The 27043-nt window shown below is 36.4% G+C and overlaps 1 protein-coding gene across 2 annotated transcripts in view; it reads left to right on the forward strand.

Annotated features, from left to right (window-relative positions):
- Nucleotides 1-1723: 1723 nt before the first annotated feature.
- The window catches only part of LOC104901319 (calcium-transporting ATPase 3, endoplasmic reticulum-type), a 44392-nt gene continuing 19072 nt past the window's right edge, over nucleotides 1724-27043 (forward strand). Inside the window, exons 1-23 of one of the 2 annotated variants that reach the window (XM_048634263.2) lie at nucleotides 1724-2030; nucleotides 2112-2162; nucleotides 2254-2287; nucleotides 3125-3142; nucleotides 7157-7293; nucleotides 8476-8550; nucleotides 9635-9680; nucleotides 10052-10111; nucleotides 10195-10275; nucleotides 10712-10797; nucleotides 12067-12168; nucleotides 12326-12379; nucleotides 17685-17786; nucleotides 18888-18946; nucleotides 19062-19206; nucleotides 19598-19705; nucleotides 21067-21219; nucleotides 21355-21459; nucleotides 23441-23637; nucleotides 25310-25421; nucleotides 26094-26192; nucleotides 26331-26476; nucleotides 26817-26874. In XM_048634263.2, the coding sequence (XP_048490220.1) occupies nucleotides 1998-2030; nucleotides 2112-2162; nucleotides 2254-2287; nucleotides 3125-3142; nucleotides 7157-7293; nucleotides 8476-8550; nucleotides 9635-9680; nucleotides 10052-10111; nucleotides 10195-10275; nucleotides 10712-10797; nucleotides 12067-12168; nucleotides 12326-12379; nucleotides 17685-17786; nucleotides 18888-18946; nucleotides 19062-19206; nucleotides 19598-19705; nucleotides 21067-21219; nucleotides 21355-21459; nucleotides 23441-23637; nucleotides 25310-25421; nucleotides 26094-26192; nucleotides 26331-26476; nucleotides 26817-26874 (2061 nt within the window). In that variant the 5' untranslated portion in view covers nucleotides 1724-1997. The remainder of the gene's footprint in view (nucleotides 2031-2111; nucleotides 2163-2253; nucleotides 2288-3124; nucleotides 3143-7156; nucleotides 7294-8475; nucleotides 8551-9634; nucleotides 9681-10051; nucleotides 10112-10194; nucleotides 10276-10711; nucleotides 10798-12066; nucleotides 12169-12325; nucleotides 12380-17684; nucleotides 17787-18887; nucleotides 18947-19061; nucleotides 19207-19597; nucleotides 19706-21066; nucleotides 21220-21354; nucleotides 21460-23440; nucleotides 23638-25309; nucleotides 25422-26093; nucleotides 26193-26330; nucleotides 26477-26816; nucleotides 26875-27043) is intronic. The other variant, XM_010688881.4, reaches the window with a different exon arrangement.

Here is a 27043-nt window from a genome sequence, read left to right on the forward strand (position 1 = left end):
CTTAAATACTAACTTGCATTTTGTTTTTGCTTTCTACTTAATAATAATTAGGCCTAAAAATGTCATCGCACGCATCGCGTGCATAAAAAGCTAGTGTCATAATAAACCAATTTAATAGTTTACTTAAGTTGAATGACCATTTTAATAAGACTCTAAAGATGAAACTATTCTAACAAAAGTTGGGACCTTTATAGTGGGGACAAAATTTAAAAATTTCCAATACAAAATGCTAATCGATTTGCTTTTTCCATGATTCATTAAAAATCAAACCTACCACTTTACCATTCCCCATTTCCCCTAATGCCTGCATTGTGCTCCCAGTAGCACAATGAGAACTGTGCTCCCACAATACAAAATAGAACATTTACGAATACGAAAATGAACATATACGAATGCGAAAAGGAATATTTTACTGTTGAAGTGGAACATTACAAAATTCATTTATGAAAATGAATATTTTATTGTTGAAATGAAACATTACGAGAATTCATTTATGAAAAAGAATATTTTACTGTTGATGTGGAACACTACCAGAATCCAAATACGAAAATGAACATTTTTGGTTGAAGTGGAACATTACTAGAATTCAATTACTTAAGTAGAACATATGCTTATCAAATATGGAACATACTTTTAGTGAAAATAAAACTTACTGTTTTGGTGGAAATAAGTGTTATGGCCTGTTCTCCCCAACTTATTTTCAGTTCATTTCAGTTCGATTCAATTCAGTTCAGTTCAATTCAGTTCAGTTCAATTCAGTTCAGTTCAATTCAGTTCAGTTCAGTTCAATTCACTTCAGTTCAGCTCTGGACAATACTTTTACTCTCACATATCACTATTCATTTCAGTTCAGTTCAGTTCAATTCAGTTCAGTTCAATTTAGTTCAGTTCAATTCAGTTCAGTTCAGTTCAGTTCAATTCAATTCAGTTGAGTTGAGTTTAGTTCAATTCAGTTTAGTTCAATTCAATCCAGTTCAGTTCAATTATTTTATGCCGAAGAGAACAGACCCTTAGAAGAACATTTTTTAAAATTGAACATTTGCTTATCGAATATAAAACAATTCACAAAATATAGAACATAATTTTCTACTGAAAAATAAGCTTAAAACGAACATTTGTTGAAATAGAACACTTGTTGATTGAACATAGAACAATTTTTTTACGAAAACTAGAACATATTTTTTTGCTGAAAATATGCTTAAAATGAATATTTGGTGAAATAAAACATTTACTTATCAGAAATGAAACAAATTTATTGAATACGTAATGACTGATGTGTACCGTGCTCCTGGAAGCACAATAGAATTTTCACATCCCCCTCCCCTCCCCTCCCCTCCCCAACCCGAGCTTGTCTTGGCAACCAACCGTTTGAGTCTCTTAGGGGACTCAAACGGGGGTAATTTGGTCATTTTATGCGTTGGAAGATTTCACGCGTGTGTGGCTGACATTTGCTTGGTACCAATGCTAGGTTATAATGGTACCATTCTCCGAAAATATTGATACCTTGGTACCAGTCCTGATAACAATTTAATACCAATGTCAGGTTATAATGGTACCATTGTGTTTTATTTTGGGTGTTTGAGTCTTTTTTGGACTCAAACCGTTGGTTACCAAGCCTTTCTCTCCCTCCCCTCCCTCCCCTCCCTCCCTCCCCTCCCTCCCCTCCCCTCCCCTCCCCCCCAAAGTTGTGTGCATTACCCGATACACCCCTCTGGTTCATTACAACAACATTTTGTATGCTTACATTATCAACCAAGCGAGACAGAGACTGCGAGAGAGTAGAAGTCCGGCACAAAGATTTAGGACACAACAATTATATATGAAAAACCTACTTTAAGTCTTTAACCTCTCATCTTTTGCTTAATCTCAACGTTTTTTACCGATACTTTTCTCCCTAATTCTTTCTTCTAATCACACTCTCAATTCTCAAATCACATTTCCGCGCTGATTATCGAGGAGAGAGAAAATAAAGCAGAGATTTCTCTGCTCTGAATATCATGGAGGACGCATATGCCAGATCTGCTACTGAGGTTATTTTCTTAGCTTCATCAAAATTCTCAAATTTTGATAATTGCATGGTTGACAAATTCACATTTTGATTTTGAAATCAGGTGTTGGACTTTTTTGCTGTCGATCCAGCAAAAGGTCTTAGTGATTCTCAGGTATTCACACTCCTCAATTTCGCTGCTAATCAATTTCAATTTTTTTTGATTTTTTTTTTTTTTTTTTTTGAGTTTTATTATGTTTTTGCAGGTAGCTGACCATGGAAGGATTTATGGCAGAAACGGTTGGTACTTTTTTTTATTTTTTAAGTTAATTTTTCTTTGTCTTCTAATTAGACGTTGTCAGCTCTTTAAAAATACTAGCCTTATATGCACGCGAAATCGTAATCAAAATTGAATTAATTGCATGATTTCATGTAGTAATAATTTGAAAGAAATATAATTTACAAAGTTTTCATAAAGAAAAACATCCTCATAGTAAAATAATGTAATACATCTAAGATATTGTTTTTCAATTGCGTAATTTCACTTCATAGTGCTTGCTCAACCACATGCACTCCTCCGCCCAACCATTGCAATTTGAGAATACGGATACTTATACATTGGTCCCAAATTGATCATTATAGTCGTGCTTTGATGATCCTACAATTAAGAATTTGACTCTCATTAGCTTAAAGATCAAACTAGGACGCTTTTGGGTACTCAAGATGATGATATTCCTCTACTTCGAGAATGATGGGGGTGTCTTCTGTAAACTAATTTGGAAAGCATCACAAATACTTCCCACTAACAAAATAATGCGACATTGCAACATTAACCTTAAAGATCAAACTAGGACACTTTTGCGTTTACTAATGATCAAGCTTTTCATTAGCATTAAGTACACATCATGTGTATGCTTCTATTCTACAAAGACCAATTGAATGATGTGGCAGTGTCACCCCCAAAATGCTGTCAGCTGTCCGGTCGTCTAGAATTGTGATTTATGTGGCATGGCTGGTACCTTTGTGATTCTTATTTCTGATTTTTCATATTGTATTTTTACTTGCTTTCTAATGCATGATTTTTTTTCTCATGTGAATATTGCCCTGGAATTCTTTTGGCTGCTTGAACCATTTCAGTACTTCCACAAGAAAAGAGTAAGTTTATGTCTCTAATCCTTCTTTTTTTTTTGTACAGATATCTTTGAAGCATATGTATTGGTTGTATTGCTGTTTTGTTTCCCTGTCACTCAATTACACAATTTTTTACTTCCAAATAGCATAGTTTTTCAAAGAAATGTTGGGGGTTAGTATGATCATATGAAAGCAGGACAACTTAATGGTTCTACTCCCTTTGTTCGAAATTAGTTGCAACATAGTTTCAGGAAATAAGTTGTTGAGTGACTATCAGTTATTACTTCAACTAAAGGTTAGATGTGATAGGAAATTATGGGGTATGTTTTATTATCGAGTGAGAAAGTGGAGTATTAATTGTACTGAAAGAGACTGTCCTAAGTTAGAGAGGGGCGGGTTGGAGAGAGGCGTTAGAATATTAGTGGGCCCACTTTCTAAACAGAAGTGTTTAAATTAATATGGGACATATGAACAAAGGAAGTGTTCGAACAAATTTGGGATGGAGGGATTATTTGTTAATGGTCATGGCAGTCCATGGACCACGATCATGTGCAGCGTGGCAAGGACAGTGCAATTTCCCTAATGATTTTCTTGAAGAGGATGACACAACTATGATTGGTGGTAGTAGGTTTAGTTTGTTTGTTGGTCAGGCCTGATGATAGTTCTGGACCTTCTAGTGATGTTGCTGTGGCGTGTGGGTGGCTGGTGATAATAATTTTATTGAAGGCGTTGAATTATTACTAAATCAGTTAAGGGAAGTATAAATTGGCAGAAGATTGGCGGGTCTGAATCCCATCAATTTGTAGAGTTTGATAGGGAACCTTTGGCAAAGAAGTCAGGGAGTTAACGTGATCATGTTCTTAATAACTGAACTCAATTAGTGAGACTTTCTTTCCTAGAAGCATAGATGCTGACAGGCATGCAGTGATTATTTTTGTAACATGGGAATAAAACTGACTAAGTGGTACTAAAACATGGCCTATTACTTAGATGTACTCTAGGAAGGAGAACTAGATAAGGAACTGGAGAACTGAAAGTTGGTAATTACGATAATCATGACCGGAAAGAAGAATTTTTTCAGTTGTACTTACCGTATGATTATCTGTTGAGATTTTCTGCTTCTTCCATGAAAATTATTTACCCATGAAGATGAACTTCTCCTAAAGTTTGTTTTGCCTATTCTAGTTACTAGGGAATGTTAGCTAGTATCTGTGATAAGACATTGGAAAATGCATCGTGTCTCCACAAAAAGCATTAAAATCGTAAGGGGAGTTGGGGCGTAATGACTGGAACAGAAATTATGCAGATATTGTTAATACTTAATACTCATAGGCTAAGAAAAATGATTAAACTTTCCTTGCATCTGTATTCTCTCCTTTTTCTCTCTGCTATGCATGAGGGAAATTGCAAATGGAGTAGGGGTGAAGTGGTTACAGGCTGCATTTTGCCGAGTAAGATAAGTTCGAGATTTTAGGAAGTAGCAAATGGAATAGCAATAACATCAAATTTCAATAAATTCTTGTTACACAATACGGAAAGTTCTTTTTCTTTAAAGTGATATTTTACCCTCTCCCTGGAATAGCAATTAAATTGAACTTGGTTAATTCCTTATTACAGTCGTGCTGAGAATTGATAACAATCTTTTTTACAATTATTAAAGAATTAGGTTAGAAGGTGTTGCTGCCGCCCATTTACAGAAGGAGGGATAATGACCAAAATTCCCTCAAGCTATTTTGGTGCAATTTTTTCGAAAAAACTAGTCCAGTGACACTCACTTATTAAGCCTTTGACTCCAGCTGTACAAAAGTCTCAAAGAAAGAAACTTGAAAGCTTCACAAGTGGAAACTAAACCCTCAAAAATCTGTCGGTTTATTTCCTTCCAAGTACACCACCAACTTGCTAATAGAATCATCTTCCAAACCTTGGCGCACCAACCTTATTTCGTCCTTTTATTCCAAGACAACAAGAGCATATTTGACATGACAAGGTGGGAGTGTGGGACCCACCTTAGTGCAACAAGATCAAAGATAAGTGCCAAAGAGAAAGAGCCCACGGGCAAAAGAGGAGGAGTTTATCAACCAATGCCCCTCCTTAAGGCACAAAGTGCAACGAGTAGGAAACAAAAATTGCTTCTCTTAAGAATATATGTGGTATGAATTTTCTCGTACACTGCTGAATTAAGCTTCAGGAGCTTTTGTCTTCCAAATATCAAAAGCAAGGAAATTTGTGAGTACTGTTTTTTCTAACGACAAAGCAGGCTGTCTTGACAAATCATCTCGTCATTCTGCTCCAAACATCTTGTCATTTTGCTCTAAAGAAACCTCTTGAACAGATAGACATTGTAAACTTTTTGACACTGAATCTCCTTCCCAGTCTCTAGGAAGCTTAGAAAGGTAACATTCCAATGCTTTTGGTTACTATTCTAGATTACCACCTGAGAAATGGTGGTCTCTTTTAGTGAATTCAAATCTGAACAAATACGGAAACTGGAAATTGAGCTTTTAGAGGTTAATCCCTCACACCAAATATCATACCAAAACTTAACTATTGAACCACTTTTAACTTTCAAACCAATCACAAACTTAAAGTTTTGCCAACCACTTGAAATGATGCCAATTCTGTTTCACTTCTCACTTGAACAAAGCATGGATTATGGACTAAGATATTGTGCACCCGAAAAGAACATACCATCATACAAAAGAACACGAACTTTTATTCAGCCATTTCACTGAGTAAAAAGAACACACAATTGATAATTAAAGAACATGTATAATCTCCATTTTATAAAAAAACATACTTCCTCTATTCTTTTTCTATTGCAACGATACCACTTTGGTAGTTTCACATCTATGGCAACAATCCTATTTTTGGTATAAAAAGCAACTTTAGTTGACAATATTACCCTTACTTTATCTTAATAAAACCATCTTTAAATACTGAGTTTGCCTCATGAAGTTGCTTTTACTTTGTTAAGGATTTATTTCTCTCTTACTGTTGTTAATTAAAGAGATACCTTTATGCTAAACTACCCACCTTTTTCACTTCCTTAAAAATTGTACCCAAACCCATTGTTGCAATAGAAAAAGAATGGAGGAAGTGTCGTAATGATATGAACATATAGCAAATTAACATACAATTTACATTAAAAGAACATACCTTTATTTGAATTTTTTTGGTGTTAAAGAGTTTATATTGTGTTAAATTATCACACAAATCACAACTCAAATTTTCACAACAATTGAGAAGCCATAGATGAAAAAAATGAACTCAAAAATCAACTGGACGAACATACCAAAAGAAAACATGGTTTAAGATTAAAGAACATGTCTAATATCTAATCATTGAAAGACACATGTCATAATGAAAAGAACATATAATTTAAAATTAAAGAACATACATTCTACGTAAAAATAACACACATTTCAAAACAAATAAAGAACATATATATTCTCCATTTTTAAAAGTACATGTGTCATAAAAAAAAGAACATATAATTGAAGAAGATACAACATAAAAGTAAAAAAAAACATATTTTTTAGATAAAAAGAACATACAATAAAATGAAAAGAACATGTCTAATCATTTACCAAAAAGAAAGAACATAGTCAACATACATAAAAGCAAAAAGAGCAACATCTACATCATGTTAAAAAAAAATTCATCTATCATCTACATCAATTAAAAACCAGTAAAATATTTGAAACACTGATAAAAAAACAAATCGAGAGTATCTCTTATAGCTTAAGCAAGGTAGAGTATCAATTAAGGATTATAATATCAATACCCTTTTTTTGTAAAAAGGGAAAAGGAGTTGCACGATTTAAGAAAACAAACGACAGCATCTTTTTAAAAATCATGAACTCTAAAAATGGTAAAACGATATAGTTTAGAGTAGGGTGCACCATCCTCTACATGCACTTGGGTGCATTTTCCTATTTGCAGACCATATGTAGGTTACCTACTTTCAGTGCTCGTTATGATAACTTTAAGAGAGAATTATAATACTTACTATATCAATGTGTTTAATTCTCAATGCAGGTACTCCTTTCTGGAAGCTGGTCATAAAGCAATTCGATGATTTGCTTGTGAAGATATTGATTGTGGCTGCCCTTGTTTCATTTGTTTTGGCTTTAATTAATGGAGATACTGGCTTAACTGCATTTCTAGAACCTTCAGTAAGTTGATTTTTACTTCTACTTGATATGTGGGTCAAATTTGTTTTCCTTACCTACAAATAGACCCGGGCTTGACTCAATCTAAAGCGGATCTATTTGGAGGTAAGGAAAATAAACTGTTCAGTAAACTCAGAGTACATTAAAAGAGAATCATGAGGAATGTAAAAGTTATTAGAAATTGATTGCATGCCAACCAGGCTAACATTTATACAAGAACATTTAGGTCAAAGCCCTGTAGAAAAGTTTGAAAGTAATGTAGGAGAATTATCCTAAAGGTCTTTTGTCTAGAGAACTGGATTTCAGAACTTTCTGTCATTTATTTCCGACAACAGAAACGGCCAAATATGACGACCTGTTCCGCCTGAATCAACATAAACAAAAAGATGGCGGATACCCTCATCGTATTCTTAAGAAAATCTGTCTCAATCAGACCTCCTAGTTACAGTGTAAGCTTAAAGGACACAATTGTTAAGGAAAATGGGGAAAGGAAGGATAGTAAGATCTTCATGCTTTATATGGTATTTGCCATGGTTATATAAAAACTGGAGTTTAATATGGAAAAATTGAATATAGACCTGGAAAAAGGATTGTTGGGAATAAGTGTAGTTTGGGTCAACTTTGGCTGGTTGAATTTTGGGCTATTTTGCTTCCGTTGCCAGTTTTGAGCTTTCCGTTTCTGTTTAAACAATAAATGAGCTTTTGAAAACTATAAAATGTAGTTCATAGTGTTTGTTGTCACTTGTCAGCATAATTAGTGTAAGTATGACACATTGAAGTTCATTATATACCTTATATTATACAATTGTTGAAGTCTCATGATCAAGAAGTGAATTGCTTGTTGAGTTGATGAATAATCGCTTTGTTAGCTTGATTCTTCTGAATTTGGGTTTCTTTGAAATTGTCCAATGTGATCTGTGTCTGCTGCAGCAAATCCGAACCATGTACTATGCTACAGGTCAACCATTGGTCTTGCCAGGTTTATCACTTAGCAAGTATTATGATCTTATATGAGAGGGGGGGGGGGTTGGTAGTGGAATTTTTAGAGCTAAGATAGTGTTACAATGTTTAAGGTTAATAGTAAAGTAATGGGTATGAGATGATGTATTGTTGCATTTGTGTAACAGTTTTCCCGCTTTTTGGGCCCCACTTTAAAATGTTGATATTAACTGCCAAAATGTACAGGTTATTCTCATGATATTGGCTGCAAATGCTGCAGTAGGTGTAATTACAGAAACAAATGCTGAAAAAGCAATTGAGGTAAATTTATTGGATTTATTTGAGTTGCTGGATAGACATACTACCCTTTATCCAAAATGTCATTTTTTATATGACTATAGTCCCTTGATCACGTTTAGCATAGATAAACACCGATGATAATGATTGAGGATTTGTTTTTGAAGCTCGTTCTTAAAATTCTGGATGAAGCAATTCTTCATTATCCCAAACTCCTAATATGTGTTGCTTCCTTTATTCAATTATCCCTATTTCTGGTTTATGATCATGGATTTGGGGTCTATCGAGGTCATGTATATCTCTGCTGTAATATTGTTAGACCTCCTTACTGTCCAAATCAGTGTCACATGCCAATTGCGAAGCTCCAAGATGCTTTATCAACCTGAATGTTTGAGAATAATTGGTGAAGTAGTTCAATGGCTACTCTGTGTTCTTAATCCTTTCTTCAAATTTTGCTTCTAGTGGAAATAATTGCTTTGCAGATGCTAGATAGAGCTTGTACTCAAAATGCAAAAGAACAATGGTTCGCATAGTGGATATGGAAAATTCTTTCCATTGATTGTTTTGCTGCATTAATGGGGAGCAGATTACGGATGATAATTATTGAGTAGTATACAAAAGATGTAACCCTGTATAGGAGCTCTGTGTTGTCTTTGGATAAATATATTTCTTTGAAGTTGAAATATTATTTCTATGAAGTATGAAAGACTTACAACTATTCGATAACTAATTCTAGAGGCTGTTAGACCAGATGTTGTTAGTTCCATGGACATCCTATAGATGCGCAGTGCATATTCTATTCATTTAATAAATTTTAAATTAGTTAATATGATACAAAAAACAGCAATTAAGCTGACTTTTTTTTTCAAGTGAGACCCCTTAGAAATATTGATCATATCGCCTGGATTTGATGGTTTTTTTAGGACTTTACTTTTCAACCTTTCAAGTCGGACCTTTATGACCTGTGTCTTTTGTCTTTTCAATCTTTATGACGACTTGTTACTTTTTTTCATGATGTAATTGGTTTACTTTTTATGTTTGTGCTCATGCTGATGTGGCGTTTAATATGAATTTTCTATTTCTTGTTTTACCCCTGTTCTTATCACAGGAGCTAAGAGCCTATCAAGCAGATGTTGCGACTGTTCTAAGAAACGGTAATATGATTCCTTAGGGCCTGTTTGAAATCGTTTTTGTTTTCAGTTTTCAGTTATTTAAAACAAAAAAAATGGAAACCATAATATCTAGTTTTTTGTTTTCTGTTGTCTATTTTATCAAAATTGACATGTTCAGTACAAGTATTCTAATATTAAGTTTAATTATACCGCTTATATCATATGAGTTTTGCATATATCAAACCAAAACCGGAAACTGACAAGTGATCCCCAACGGGCCCTTAGTTATGCTGAACATGGCCATAGTTATGTCATGTTGTGCTTATGACTTATCCAAGCTTTTGTTGTCTTTATATTTTTTGTGTTCAGTCTTCACCTCTAATTCAATTGAAGTCTTGTTGGCTTCTTAACAGGTTGTTTCTCGATAGTACCTGCCACAGATCTTGTTCCAGGGGATGTTGTAGAAGTCACTGGTAAGTTGTTGATTATATATTCATTTCTTGCTGGGTTCCCATAATGGTATTTTTCTGACGTATTTTTTTATATCAAAATATAGTGGGCTGTAAAGTTCCAGCAGACTTGCGGATGATTGAATTGTTAAGTGATCATTTACGAGTTGATCAAGCCATTCTTACTGGTACTTGTTGATTTTCTATCTCTCATCATTTTTATTCCTGATTATCATTTGATATTCTATGTATGATAAACGTAAGGGAAGCAGATGTCTCATTTAGTTAATCTTAGTTATCTCACTCGTATGTGTTAGTTGCTGCAATATCATCATCCCTGGACATACCTCAATATTCCATTTCTGTATTTTGCTGTTTTCATGGAACTTTTGTCAAAAATATTTTATCTTCTTTCATCTTTGTGGCGAATTAATAGCATGGACCATCAGCTTGCTGGGTCTTATTTGTATAACTAGTATTTGGGGTATGATCCACTATAACCTTCATTTGACAACCTGCTGACTACTTGTTATGCTTACGGATACTGTGTGGGTAACCTGTAAATGGATTTGTTTTTGCTGACGGAGTTCCTTTTCTCATATTCTGGTCAAATTTTTACTGTAGGTGAGAGTTCCTCAGTAGAGAAAGAAGTTGATTCTACTTCAGCTGTGAATGCCGTCTATCAAGACAAAACGAATATTCTCTTCTCGGTAATGTCGTAGTCGGGATCGTAGCATCAAATTACTTGCTTGGTCGCATGTGTTGAGATACATCAGATTAATTCTTTATTCGTCAAACCAATTTTTATTTTCTTAGTAAAGAAAATAAGACTTGTATTATGAAGGTAAATGAGAGTTGACTTATAGAGAAAAGTGTATTGATTTATGTTTTGGAGGAGGTTTGTCTTGGTGATCTATAAGATTTCCTCAAGGATTGTTGTGGAATACATTAGGTCACTATTGCTAGAGGCTAAGATAAAAAGAAGAAGAATGTGGTGAACTGCATTTGACCCCCTTGTTTGGTTGTCCTGGTTGGACAAGAACATTGACTTTAATGCGCAAGTCCCAATCTGAACTGGTGAAGTCCTTGTGGGCTAGATCATCCTAATGCTACCTCAGTTGCAGATATGGAATGAAGGGTCAATCCATTATGTGAAGGTTTTGTTCAGGCTTTTTTTTTTGTTTTAAATGAATGCCTCTTAGTGCTCTGTGAATAGTAGTCCTGTAGCATATAGTTGAAATCATGCCATGAGGAATAGTATTCCAGCTCTCCATTCTTTTCACCGCAGCGTCCATCGCTTAACGATAGACATGCCAAAACTTAGAGGTTAGAGTAAATAGAGGATTTAGATGTTAGAGTGAGCAACCATTCTCCACTCTCATTCCTCATTTTTAAAGCCTCTCTTTGGCATATTTATCTCCTATTTCACCTTTTTTGTGAGATATGATGGTGCAGGTCATTTCCGTAGGATTGCATTTGACTTGAATTGGGGGGATACACTTTGTAGGCTATCCTAGAATCTTGTAATTAAGTGGGTGCCTTAGATCTTAAAGTTTATGGTTTAGGAATTTTCCTATCATCCTGCTACAAATAGTGGCAAAGAGCTGCTAATCCTTGCTCCCGAAACTACATCTGCAGTTCAAAAGGGATGAAAAGATTTCCGTGGACAACAATTTGCATAAACTCAACCCGAAAGATATTTTTTAGATTCACAAGCCAATGTAGGTATACTGGTAAGGTTTGAGTTAGGCAGGGAGGACCTGGTCCTTGTGCTGCAAAGTGCATTTCTTCAATTAAAAGTTCTTCACAAAGAGGTATCAATGCTTTAAATAAGTCTTTTTTATTACTTGCAACCTTTGTATGATATCATTTTCCCTTCACTCAGAATCAAGGGTGAACATAAAAGATACGGGATGCCTATTAGCGCTCAATGTGTTTAGGTGGGTTTTATATTCTTATCTCTTTCTGTCAATTGTTAGGGTACAGTTGTAGTTGCTGGTCGTGGAAGAGCGGTTGTGATTGGCGTTGGCTCTAATACTGCTATGGGCAGCATACGCGATTCAATGTTGAGGACAGATGATGTAAGCCATTAGATGGAAAACATCGTTGCTTTTTTTGATTTTCTTGGGGACTCTTCCTGTGTCATTGTGTTTAGAAAGAATGGGGGTGCTATTTTAATAGTGTTAGTTCAAGTAACAAGCTAACTTTTGATGCACAATTGCGCACCATCTGTTGCAGGAGGCGACACCGTTGAAACGGAAGCTGGATGAGTTTGGTACATTCTTGGCCAAGGTTATATGCTCTGCATTCCACTCTAATCATAAGAAAGTTCTAATGAAGAATATTGTTACTATGTTTGTATACACAAGAGTAATCTATGCATTTGCTAGGAAGATGAACTTTAATATGACTTGCTTCTATAGTTCTCATAATGCTTGGATTTTTTGGTTGGAGTGGATATGATTCATCATGGTGTTTCCATTTCGGACAGTCCTTGAATTGGGAATTCGGTGACCTTCCTAGTTGTCCCAGGCTGTCCATTTCTGGAGTTCTCTGGATCATATAACATGCTTGGGAATTTCATCTAGTTCTGCTCTCAGTATCTCGTTTCACAAGCACGTATAAAACATAGCATGTTTTTTTTTTCCACAAGTTTTTTTTGGAAAACCAAGCTGACGAGGCTTAATAATTTTCAGAGCCTTTTATGTTTAACTTTAATGGAACTGGAGCCTCAATGCTACTGACAACTCAGAAAACTGAATTCTTATATAAGTGTGTCCACTCATTTTTCTCTTGTATCTTATTATAGTCGGGGAATTAGGAGTTTTTACTTTTTACTCTTGCTTGTGATCCAGCTTCTTCTGGTTCTCTCTTTCTCTCTCCTCTCTCTTTTTTTTTTTGGGAAACGACTACCTGCGATTATGGGAGATCACAGGTTTACCATCCTGGAATATTTTGTGGAGCTCCAACAATATCGCTTCTCAATGCGGGATCCTTTTGTCTTTGCTACTGCTTAGAAAGAAAGCCTTTCATGAATCACTCTCCTAAGCTACCCCCAAAGAGAGAGTAGAAGAAAATTCTAGGCAAACAGGAGTAAAGTTAAGTAATATGGCACCCTAAATAGGATTCTGTTAAGCCATGCTCGCCACTATCTGATGTATGCTTATTCTATTGAGTAATGTGGAGAAATCTCTATATGAACATCCTATCATATGCAATAATGCAACATACAAATTATGCACCTGGGCCGTTTTTGAATCCTTAGGAATACAAAATTACGATACATACTCTCTTCATTTGTTATTAGTTGTTTTACTTTTTCGCAAGATATCATTGTTGATATATCACAACAAATCTTATTGTGTAATATACTAATATATTATTGATTTTGTCTCAATGTTTATTTTGAAGACATTAATTTTTTTCTTTTGCTAATAGATAGTTAAAGATATTAATGCTTAAAGTTTTGCATTGGCAAACACAAAAGTCAAAGTGGAACAACTAATAAAAAACAAAGGGAGTACAAGTGCCATGTTTTATAGTATACAATTCTATTAGATGCTTTCAAAGTGTTGATCATTTTGTCCCTTATGAGACTCTAATCGAGTTTGCAAATGATCATACAGAGAAGGGAAAGGAAAGCTAAGCTGCACATTAGAATATTCATTGCTGCCAATGATATGTATATATATATGATTTTGAGTTAGTTCATTCAGTTGATATCATGTTGACAAATTAATCATATAAGGTAATGGATTAAAGTCCGCTCTTGATTCCTCTCCTATGAAAAATAATTTATTCTTCATGATAATACAGCTTCATTTATTTCAGAAATTGCCTCTCTGGTAGTTTGACAATTATAGTGGTCGATCTGTGGACATGTGGACCTTCCCTTAACCTTGCGAAAGTGGAATGCATATATGGTGTTGTTGGTGATATAAATTTATCATATCTGTGAAGAATGGATAGAAAATTTGAGATATAGAGAGATAGTGTTGGATGACTTGAGGATGAGGGTAATAAACAATACTAGCGCCTAGCCAGAGGCTCAGATTTATAAAACTGTTTGAATTGGTTTCTCACAGAATGAGATATTCTATGAAATTGGCCATGGCTTCTCTACAGAGGAGGTTCTAGTAATCTTTAAATATGCTCTTGATATTTGTCATCAACTATGTAAGCCATGGAGTATTAGACTATCTGATAGCTGCTTAGCCTATTTAAATCTCAATGGTCTGGTCTGGTCTGGTTTTGTGATCAAAGGGCTTTTTGTGGAATGTTATACATTGTGATTGCCTAGTTCGACCGTTTTTTTTATCCTTTTAACTTATTTCTCAAGTTTTAGAGGACTTCTGCAGTTCTGCTCCTTTATCTTTGTGGCACCCCCCTTTATCTGAGCTTAGTCTATCCAATGAGGAAAAGTAATATATGTACCTTTTGTTTGTTCTCTGAAGACAAATATTGGAATGGAGAGTTGGAAATTAAAATCAGATACCAATGAGGGTTGATTCTCAAGCTGGTTATGAGTTCTGACTCTTTTGTTGTCTCAAGCTACACCATGTGGAGAGGGCATGATGGTCAAACTTGACCATAAAATTCCACATTTGGTGTATTTATGGTTGAATTTGACCTTGTGAGACCACAATTCATGTATTGAATCGTATTGATCATTCTCTATTTTTAATTTTTCTTTTTTGTCAAATTTGTGGTGTTTAAGTGGGTGGCGTTCTTTGGTTGGCGTGGTTGGTGGGATGAGGAATTGATTATAATCTAACACCGGTTGTGGGGTTACGGCGTTTGATTACGAGTTGAGTGATGGGTAAGGATTGTTGTTGAGGTGGGGATTGGGGAATTAGGATATGTTGGTGGCTATGATAAGGGGTATGAGTGTATGAGGGTGCTGTTGGTGGTGGGTAAGTGGTTGGGATTGGAACATGAAGGGGTTAGGGTTGGGACTTGGGAGTAGATATGAAGGGGCTGATAGTGAGTTCTTCGGAAGTGGTGGGGGTGGAACCTTGCTGGTGGCTTGGTGGGACATAAGGTTTGTTAAATGATGGAGGTCAAGAGCATAAGGGGTTGGGGGGGGGGGGTTCTGGGAAATTAGTGTCAAGTATTTAGTAAGCTCTCCAGCAGTGGTGTCGGAATTATTAGGTTGGTGATGTGAGCCATGGGGTGGAACGGTGGCGGTGCTAGTGGTTTGGTGGGGGAATGGCTGAGTGCTTTTTTTTTAGTAATAGTTACTACATATGGTTTTTACTAGTTTACCACTTATTTGGCCATAAAGTTTTAGGAGAAATATGTATGTGAGTCCTAAAAGGGAAGATATAGTACTCCCTCTGTTTCAAAATATAAGGCATTCACGCTTTACGAAAATTTGCTTTGACCACAAATATCTCTCAAATACGATAAATAAAAATTTTAAAAATTATACCGTTGAATTCGTATTGAAAACTACTATAATAATATTATTTTTTAAATTTTTTTATCAACATAAATTGAGAGTAATTAACGGTCAAAGTTCAACCTCGAACACCGTGCGTGCCTTATATTGTGAAACGGAGGGAGTATTAATTTATTGTATATTGTATTGAAGTCAATGTTGTGGGCCAAGAAAAGTAGAGTGAGAAAAACTGATTGTAAAGATAATAATACTTCTTCCTTTTTGTTTTAGATGTTACACTTTCCTAAAACGGAATGGTTCAAAATAAATGTTCACTTTTTTTTCTTTCCTAAATTAGTAAGTTTTGCCTTGTAAAATGACCAACTTACCCTTATAAGTTATAATAATTAATCAAAATTAAACCTATTTAATTTAGCCAAATTTAACCTAAATTAACAATTAACCACCATCCCTCTTCCACCCACCCTAGCAGTCCAACCCCCTCCCCACCACTACATCAACCCCCCTCCCCACCACTACGAGCCGAAAACCACACCCCATTCGCCGGAAACCCCACTACACCAGCCGTAAACCCCACCCAGCCGCCAAAAACCCACCCCATTCGCCGGAAACCCCACTACACCCGCCGTAAACCCCACCCAGCGCCAAAAACCCAACCCAGCCGCCCAAAATGCCACTCAACCCGCCGAAAACCCCACCCACCCACCGAAAACCCCACCCCACTTGCCGAAAACCTTACCCCACGCGCCGAAAACCCCATCCTAGCCTCGAAAACACCACCCCTACTGCCGAAAACCCCACCCACCCCACTCGCCGAAAACCCAGTCGAGCGACTGCAAGGAAGGTGAAGGGGAGGGGGGTTGCGAGTTCAGCAGGGGAAGGGGAGGGAGAGGGTGTCAATGGTCGATTTGGTTGTGTCGGTGGTCGATTTGGTGGCATCGGTGGTCGCAGCGGTGGCGCACTGGTGTGGCCCACTGGTGGTGGTGGTTCACTGGTGTTCCTTACTCCCTTTAATCCCCACCCTAACTTTTTCTTAATCCCTCATTATAATTTTGCCTAGGTAACCGAACTTTTTAAAGTGTAACATCTAAAAAAAAAACGGAGGAAGTATAAAATTGGTAGGACCATTCTAGAAACAGAAAAAAAAGTGGGTAAACTAATACATGATAACCCAAAAAGGAAAGTGGGTAAACTAATAAAACCAGAGGGAGTTATACATAGTTAGGAAGGCTTAAAAAAGGGTAATCTTGTTTCTCCTTTCTTGTTCATCTTCGTCGTTGATATCTTTGAGTAGGATTTTAAAAGCGGTTATTAGTCGGGTTTGTAGATAGCTTACATGAGGGAGCGAGGGAGGGTGTGGTGGTGTCTCACTGGAATTGTGTTCTTTTTCTTAAATAAACTTGGGGTGTCTCAAAATATTTTAACTGTTCTAGTTCTTTGTTTGTTTTTGGGTTTCATGGTTACTTCATCAAGAGCAGTTTCGGGATTATTGTCCAGCCCACTATCTTAGATAGCCTTTTTTATTTGATGGGAGTCATCCATGATCTTCCTCACCTTGTTTCTTCTTAAGGAGATAGTCCCCATACAACTTTTTGCTCATACCCGACTCTGGGTACTGGTGGAACAAAAGTTATTCTTTTATTGGGGGGGGGGGGTTCATGGTAATTATTTAAACTAGGCTTCTGTAGCGAGTGAAATGATTTATTTGGGTTTTAGATTGGAGAAACTCAATATGTTCAAGAATCTGTAGTTGCAGGGACCCGCAAGGTATTACCTCCTGAAGCAGTGAAGTGTGCATATTATGTCTTGTTAGTGAGGAGATAGGGATGATTTGTTTTGCTTTGTTGAATGGGACTTTTTTTAATGGTAGAATGTTTGTGTCAATTTTTTTTTGGGGTATCTTACTATACACTACGAGGTTTTGAAGGCAAAGGGGCACAAGAATTTGTGAGAGGTTCATGCTTTGGTTGCAGAGAAAAGAAATTTGTCGTGGTTGATTGTCTTTGTTTTTAATTCTATTTTTGTGGGATAGGGTGGTGTATTTAGGCTTCTCATTATGAGAACACCTATGGGGTGTATCTTTGTGTCTTGTTTTTGTTTATTATGGACTCCTGATTCCCCTTGTTTCATTATTTTTCATTTCCTTTTGGGTGCATTTCTGTTTCTCATCTAGAAATGTCTTTGCTATTTTGTTAGGTTATTGCTGGTATCTGTGTGCTGGTATGGGTTGTTAATATTGGTCATTTCCGTGATCCTTCTCATGGCGGCTTCTTGCAAGGTGCTATCCATTATTTCAAGGTAACCAGTCATGGTTGAATTTTGCCAACATTTCTTAGATTGCTTGTTGCCAATCTATCTACATCATACATGCTCAATATAGGGTGTACAATTCTCAATGTTTGGCTGTAAATTTATTTCCATCATTTGGTTTGGTTATCTTCAGTCTTACTATTGGCAGCCCACATCAGTTTTTTGCCAGGTACATAGGTTGTCGGCAAGGAAATCCCTATCTCAGGGAGATGCCCAAGCCGTAATTAAATTAACACGCGCCCCTACCAGGATCGAACCCATACCTTGGGTGTGGAAGACAAGATGGCAAGCCATCTTGCTCACTTGATTCTCTGCAACCCACATAATGCTGCTATCGTGTTCTTAAAGACTTTTTATTGCTCATCCCCAAAAAGAATTGAAGATTAAAAAAATAAATAAAAAGAAGATATATTTCTTGTGAAATTGTACTCTTAAACTTTGTTTTCTTGAGGCTGGTGCTGTATATGTTGGAGCGAAAATGTGGGCTTAGAAGTTAGAACTACTGATGGGGCATGGTACATTACATCCTGAGATCATTTATACTTTAGTCCTTGCTCTCCCTTGTACATGAGTGACAAAATGACAGTTGACCCCATGGGTCTCTTGCTAATGTATAGCCTTACTTCCTCATCCCATAAAAAAGAAGAGAAAAAAAAACGCATACATCTTCTTCCAGTATGATGTAAAATTTGCATGTTGGACTCCGTTCATTTTCTTCTGTTGTGAATTGTGATGTGTACTCTTCTTTTCTGTTGAATGTTGGGTTCCTTTTATTATTCCCCTCTCTCACGACTTGTGATTATCAACCAAAAGTTAAAAGTGGACTGCACCTCATGACACCAGAACTCCTGTTTCTGGTCACTTGAATCTCGTTAATAGATATTTTATGTGGACTGTACCTCATGAGACCAATAGTGTTTGATTTTCTGAGTGTAACAGAAATCAGTAGCGAAAGATTTGTAATTTTTATGTGGTTCACACTATCAACTGTTTGATAAACTTTTTTTTTATTATTATTCATGGTTTGATAATTACTGCTGTAATTCTTGTTTAAAAGTTCTCAGTGCATTGCTTTGTTTATCTGTCTAGATTGCAGTTGCTCTGGCTGTTGCGGCTATTCCAGAGGGGCTTCCAGCTGTTGTTACAACGTGTGTAGATACAACTTTTCATGTCTGTTGCATTGGCAATATTGTTGTTTATATTTATTTTGATTGGCTTCAGGGCCTCAGGCTGGTGTTTCATGAGTATCTTTTCGTCTTGAAGGTGTTTGGCTCTTGGTACGAAACGAATGGCCAGGTTAAATGCGATTGTAAGGTCTTTACCATCAGTAGAGACACTAGGCTGCACGACTGTGATTTGCAGTGACAAGACTGGTACTCTGACAACTAATATGATGTCTGCCTCTAAGGTACTTTTTGCACCTTATTGATGTGAAGCATTTCACTTCTAAAGTTCTTTAGTTAAGAGAGTCGGACATAATCATGGTTATGTAGCATAGGAGATGCAATGCAAGTAACTTTTATGGTTAACTATCCTCACCTTAATTCATTGGGTTGACAATAATATGATGATTAACCGAAAAAATCAACTTTGTAGTAAATAATGTATATATTATCATACTAATACCAATGATGGATACGGAGTGTAATTGTAAATATTTGCTAAAGTATAGTCAAAGTTGAACCTCACCGTGTCCAATGACCAAGGTGATCGATTCTTCAATACGTGCCTTTGATTTTGTATCAGCTATATGCACTTCTAAGTATGATGCTTAACATTTTTTATAATTTTTTTTTCAGATATGTGTGCTCCATTCTGTGCGCCATAATCCTATTACATCACAATACGGAGTCAGTGGGACAACATATGCTCCTGAAGGAACTATTTTTGACAACGAAGGAGAGCGGGTAGATCTTTCTTCCCTTTTTTTTATGGGGCGAAAAGCCGGAGACTTGTCTTTATACCTGCCATATTGTTGTTTATCACTAGCCATATTGTTGGCTTTCAGATACCTTCGATTTTTTTGATTGCTAAGTGATTGAACTTTATATGTTGTAAAAAACCATCTGAACCATCATATGTGTGTATTTTCCCAGAGTTTGGCGATAGCTGGATTATAATCACTTTTTGCGTATATCCTTGTTGAATACTTTGGTATGTCCATGTTAGATAGATTGTAAATGTGTGTGACTGCGGGGTCATTGTCAATTAAAATATGTAGAAAAAAAGGTGCATGCTGCATAGGTACTTGTTTGATGGTGTTAAAAGCTAACCTGCTTTGGTTCTATTTTTTGGGAAAAAAAAAGATTTCATCGACATCAACAGAACGAATACAGAGTTGAGGGGAGGGGTGGGGTTGGGGGGGGGGGACAGAAGTTCAAATCAAATGAAGGCAAAAATATTATGGTGCTCTGGGTTCAAGATACATAAAAAAAAAAGGAATTAGTTGGGGAATGCCCCGTGAACGTGAGCCCAAAGAGAATCTAGCTTGCTCCCTTATAGAAACCAAAGGAATCTTCTTGACCATTGAATACCCTGTCATTCTTCTCTAACCAAGGCACCCCACATATTGGCAATAAAGCAACTTGCCACAAAATTATAGAGTACAAGAGGCTTTCAGAGTGGCCCAACAAGTCGTGTACAATAATGGAAATCTTCTCTTAAGCCTTTTCGCTTTTTTTCTTTGGGTAGGGGGGGGGGGGTTGGGGGGGAGAGGCGTCCAATGTGTCCCAACTAGTCATACACAACATTTATGTACTATTCTAGAGAATGATTGAAAGTCCAATTTGGGGAAAGAAGCTCCAGTGAGTAATCCAATCTCAATTTTATGTATATGGATCATGTGATATAATACCCGGAAGTCAGAACATAGTAGGACTGAGCTGTATTATATTTTTTGCAACCTTTCCAGTAGGAAATGATATGACTTGCTATGGTACCGCATATTGTTTGAAAATCCCTAAACATTGGATGTTTGAAGAAATTACCTGACATGGATACACCTGCACTTGTTAATACCATATTGTGGTTTGCATAGTCTGCTCCTATTCATTTGAGGTGTCAGTAAAAGCTAGTAATTTGATGCTCAGATACTTTTATCCAGCGTTTGCTTTTAGCTTTGGCTCTTTCCGTTATAAGAACTGATTATTTAAACTTCTTGTTCCGTTGCAATTGCTATCTTCTTTGTTTTATAATTGAAAAATATGGCATTTGATTAAATGAATGATAATCAGTTTTCTTTCACTTGTGACATGTGGATGTGTTTCAGCTTGACATTCCGTCACAGAAACCCTGTCTTCTTCACATTGCCATGTGTTCAGCCCTCTGCAATGAGTCTTCATTGCAGTACAATCCTGATAAAGGATCCTATGAAAAAATTGGAGAGTCAACAGAAGTCGCACTTCGTGTATTGGCTGAAAAGGTTGTCTTGGCTTTTAGATCATATGCACATTGGCCTTTTCTGACCATACACTTGTTCTCTTTTTGCAAATATGTTTAAAGTATATCTCCAAGCTTATGGTAAAAAGTGATACTTGTTATAAAATTTTCAATTCAGATTGGAATTCCTGGCTTCGATTCTATGCCATCTGCTCTGAATATGCTAAGCAAGCACGATCGTGCCTCCTATTGTAATCGGTATTGGGAGACTCAATTTAAGAAGGTATGGTTATGTATACTCTTTAAGATTCCTTACTTGTTTCTTCCCATAATTATGTGGTTGATTTTTCAAGTGGATTTCTTTAGTAAGGTTGTCTTTGCCTATCCTTAGCTACATTTAATTCTTTATTATATTTGATATCTTTGTGTGTTAAGTATTGTCTTTGTATAATAATGTAAGTAGATTTCTTTAGTAAGGTTGTCTTTACCTATCCGTAGCTACATTTAATTCTTTATTATATTTGATATCTTTGTGTATTAAGTATTGTCTTTGTATATTTTTTAGGAGCTCTTTAGCAAAGTCTAATGGAACTCAGATTTTGCTTGTTTTAGTGTATGGTTGAAGACAAACCTGGGAAAACCTTGGCCGATGAGTTTATAGACAAGCTAAGCACATCTGTTTGCCTGTAGTTTCTTGGTAGGAAATCCAACTCCAAAGGCTATGAGATTTCCTTCCGATTAAATTATCTATAGAGTAGCTAAGGCCTAAGCTATCCAAGTAGGATCACCATGGGGACCTTCTCTTCTTTTTCTTCTTTAAGCCGACATATGTATATGTGTAGCTGGTCCAAAATATAGATACTAGGCAAGCTGATTGCAACTCTATTACCTCATACGATCCAATCCATGCCACAAGAAAGTTTCTAATTCTATACCTTAAAAAAATTGTAGGAGCAAGTACTGGATGATATAATTATAGGATGGTTGCCAAGGTCCAATATTTTTCTTCTTGCTAATTAGATACATGGTTGACAACTTGAAAACTTTAGTTTTTGGATCGTCTTGGCAGGGATCATCTATTTCCATTTTCTTCCAACATTTTAGCTGCTTGTCTTCTTATATCCCTACCCCTGTATCTGCTGGATGTTGACGATGTCATTATTGGAATTTCTTTGCAGAAGAAATTCAAATTCTTTAGGATGGCAGAGCTTACATATGTGTTAAATATTCTTAATTCCATTTCTTAGAATTTTGAGATCACAGAGCTTGGCAGCTGACTGCTCTGGAGTATTTTCTGCTGATATTTTTTTGCATCTAAGAATATTTTGAGTTAAGTACTTCAATGTGGACTATCATACAATATGAGCCACGAAAGAAAATCGTGGAAGCGGTTGTGTTCGCGGAATTGATTGCCATGATGCGGAAGCGGCTTGTAATGGTTGTGGAACGCGGTTAACGCAACGTGAATTTTTTCTTTAAAATCACATAAACAATTTTTAGCCTATCATAGTTAAACAGATTTCCGCTTCAAAGTGTAAAAAGTATCCCTTCAACATAATATGAAAAATATCATATTCTTCTGTTATATATATGGTGAATGAATAATTACTTAAAAAATGAGTGTTTTATCCTATTATTCATTTAACCAAACACCAACTCATATACATTACCCAACTTAAAAACCCGTTCTTCTCCCTTCTGTAGTGTGTGCACATTGTTCTTTTTAGTTGCAACTTATATTTTCGATTGATCTCTTTTGGCCAAATCTGACAAGAAACGGGAGAAAAACGTTCTAACATGGCGAGTCAGCGTTACGTAACGGACATCGCGATGGGAAGGCCATGATTTTCATTGTGGCGTTACGTCATGGCATTTCGCGGGACAGCAAGTTCAAAATAGTTACAGAACGGGCGTTGCGTAAAGCAACTGGTGAGTTTTTATTCGATGATATGAGCTCCCGAAAAGGAAGGTGGACCTTGTCAATACGGGTAGCAATTGGTGAGTTTTTATTCGATGGTATGAGCTCCCCAAAAGGAAGGTGAACCAAACTAACCAAGCCTTTTAAACACTAGTTGGGTATTTCGAGATGTGTTTTTATCCACTTTCTGTCTAGACTTTGGTGTTAAAGCTATGGGCAAGAACAATTGAATTTACAAAAGTTAGAGCTGAAGTCTCTGATGAGCTCAGTGATTAATGGAAAGCTTATGAAACCTATTCTGGTGGAGATGTTTGCTATTTGAATAATCATTTATGAAGCCTTGCAGGTCTCTGCGCTAGAATTTTCTCGTGATCGCAAGATGATGAGTGTGCTTTGCACTCGGAAACAGTCTACAACAATGTTTTCAAAAGGTGCCCCAGAGAGCATAATTTCAAGATGCACAAGTATTCTCTGCAATGATGACGGTTCTATCATTCCATTGACTTCCGAGATTCGACTTGAGTTGGAGGCAAAGTTTAATAGGTGAGCTCACTTTGTTACAGACTGCTTAATCCTGTGGAAATTCTATCTTTAAATTATTTCTTGGAAGTACTTAATACAGACAGAATGCCTAGTAAGTGTGTAGGCCTTGTACAACAGAAGTAAATTTTCTCTGAGTTAATGGTTCCCTTTTTTATTTTTCTTTTGAGCTTGAGCACCACTACTCATACACACACAAATGGCAGTGTAATATACAACTTAATCTTCTGTCAAAACTGCCTTTAAATCTATCATCTATGATTAGAAAGTTGTGAAAACTCGCTGTTGTCCTGTTATCCTCATTAAATTTTTTTTTTCGAAAAGAACAAGTTTTGATATATTAGCAGCTGATGATATTGCAGACAAGCTGTCCTCAACCAAGAAACAAAATTTCATAAATAACCTTTTCTCCAGCTGCCTTAGCCCATAGACAGTTGTAGGGACTTACTTTATCCCACAACATATCACCTGATCAAGAAATTCCTGAAAAGGCATTGGAGAGTTCCCGTCCAATCAGAGACTCCAAAAAATCACCCCTAGCATTGCAGCACAACATTTTCGTCTTCTTCAACCCTCCGACCCCACAAGACATATCTGCAGCCATTGCCCAATAGTTCATAAGGTTTCAAATTTCTTTCTCCTAGTGGTGGAGGAAGGGGGGGGGGGTTTCATGTGCAGAGTTCTCATACTATAGAGACATGTTTCAGAGGGGAAATCCTGTTCAAATTCAGACTAAAAAGCATCCTAGACACTAGCATGAGCCCAGAACTGAGCTATTCTGTTCCCCATTTTCCGTACTTATCCACTAATGACCATCTACATGACTGCATTCATTAAGAATCGCTGCTCTCTGTTGTATATCCTGAAAAAAACCCCAACAAATTCCTTGGAAAGTTCTCTCTTTAGCCTTGCCATGGGGCTAACCATAGTTGTAATTAATGTGATTCGTCTCACCAGAAATCTGCCGTTTTCCCCTGCTGTAAAGCCCTGTGCGTTTTTTTTTTTTTTTTGCTTCTTCTATTTAACTGGCCCATGGATCCATCATTATATGCATTCCATAGCAATCATGACTAAGTGCAGCTTTGTTTGTTGAATTTCTTCTTTTTGGAATTAGTTGTAAGGAGTTATATTAGAAAGAAATCCATTAAGTCTCACCCATATAAAGGAGGAATAGGAGAAAAGAGCTCATGTGCTCAAGCTATTAAAGCAGTTTATCTACAAAATCAAGAAAAGTCTAGTAATGTTTAAAAGCTAAAATGGGTTCCACTATATAAAGCTATTGTAACTTGAAACTTTGATGAGGAGTATCCAAAACCCTCCAAATTTGTGCAAGCCATAGAAAAATCTTGACTCTTGGTGGAATAATGCACTCGTTTATCTCCCACAAAATTTGGCGAGGTGGTGTGGTCCAAATGCAGCTGTCCTATTGTTTTTCACTGGTTTCCGCATCTCCAGTGAAGCGCATATTCTGCCGTATAAATATGTAAAGCATTCCGTATCCGTGTTATCAAAGGATTTTTGTTTAGTTCTTTGGCAAATTCACCTGTATTTTACACAAATAGGCTATGTATAATGTGTAGAGGCCTAGTGGGGTTAAGAATCATGTTGTACGTCTTTTTCGTTTGAAAAATTAGTTTGGGGCTTTAATATAAATCTATACCTTTCTTTTTATCAGTTTTGCAGGAAAAGAGACCTTGAGATGCCTGGCTGTGGCCCTTAAACGTTTACCCATGGATCAACATGTTCTGTCTTTTGATGATGAGAAAGACCTGACATTTATTGGGTTGGTATGCTTTCTCTATAACATGTGTTCTTTTCAGCATTATGATTTTCTGTTGATGGTTACTATCTTGCTGCATGTGGTGCAACTTTGACGAACGTCATTCTGCCTGTTGGCAATTTATGGATTTCAATTATTTGTTATGTTTTTTCTTTGATGATTTGTCTGTTCTTGCATGTTCTAGTTGTTTAGTCTATTTCCATATCTTTTTGTGAATGAGAAAAGAGTTAATTCTTTGAAAGGTCGGAATCGTAGTCAATGAGAGGACAAGGAAAGCTTAGAATAGTTATTTATAGAGAAAACTATTTCATTCATCTAGTCCTGGAGTAAGGTAGTTTTTACTCATATCTTAAATAGTTTTGTTGTGCATCAATGCTACTAATGGAGAAAAGGAAGCTCACTGTCTACTACCAATCTCTTTTATTTCTCTGCAAGTCTGTAACTAATTATTGCAAGAACTGTGGGGCTAAGATGGGAGAATAATCTGGCCTAGCACCCAAGTGGAGATAATAATCTTGGGGAACTCTGAAATTCTCATATTTGACTGGAGATCCATTAGTATTTCCCTACAAAAACATGATATTTCTGATTTTGATGCGTCCCTTGCTTATACATGTGGTTGTATTACTTTTCACGGCTCATCTGTCTTCTGTATTGATCATTACCATTTTGTGAGTAGGTGGGGATGCTTGATCCACCACGAGAAGAAGTACGAAATGCCATATTGTCATGCATGACTGCAGGAATACGTGTTATAGTTGTGACAGGGGACAACAAGGTACTTTACATAGTCCTCTGGTCTATTTTGCGGTAAATACTATAGATTAAAGTTAAAAAGAAAAACTAGATGGATTCACTAAATACCAAGATACTGCGGTTGCTTGTTTGGCTTTTCTAATTTGATTATGAACCTCAGGCAACTGCAGAATCATTATGCCGTAAGATAGGTGCTTTCGATCACCTGGGAGATTTTGTTGGGCACTCTTTTACTGCATCTGAATTTGAAGAACTTCCAGCTTTGCAGAAAACAATAGCATTGCAACGTATGGCTCTGTTTACAAGGTACAGATCATTTTTTTATGTAGATAGCGGTCAAATACTTTTGTATTCTATATTTCTTTCTCCCTTTCTTGCTTTAAAATGATATTCTCTTATTTTGATAATAGCTCTGTTGTATACACCAACCTTCTTACTTAGGGGAAGTTGTTGGCATCTGAATGTGACTATATTTAAAAGTAAATCTACCAAGTTACTGCTTCATGTCAAACCATGTTGTATTCTGGATACTTTCTTTAGCTCTATGACTGGATTTTTTTTCTTGGGTTTGCATCTGTTTCTAGGTTCACTAAGGCAATGTGACTTGCTATTCTCTTTGATCTGACTATCTTACATGATGCTGTAGGGTTGAGCCATCTCACAAGAGAATGCTGGTTGAAGCCTTACAGAATCAAAATGAAGTGGTAAGATACACTTCAACCATACATGTTTCATGCGATTCCAATATGTCTTGTGTCATTTGCCAGAGTTTTCATCGTAAAAGGGTTGTGACTGCTTCAAGCCTTGAATCTCTGTATAAACTATGATGTGTGACTGACGATGTTTTCAAGAACTACTTCCATGCAATTGTGC

Source organism: Beta vulgaris, chromosome 8, assembly GCF_026745355.1.
Source record: "Beta vulgaris subsp. vulgaris cultivar EL10 chromosome 8, EL10.2, whole genome shotgun sequence".
Classification (NCBI taxonomy): Eukaryota; Viridiplantae; Streptophyta; class Magnoliopsida; order Caryophyllales; family Amaranthaceae; genus Beta; species Beta vulgaris.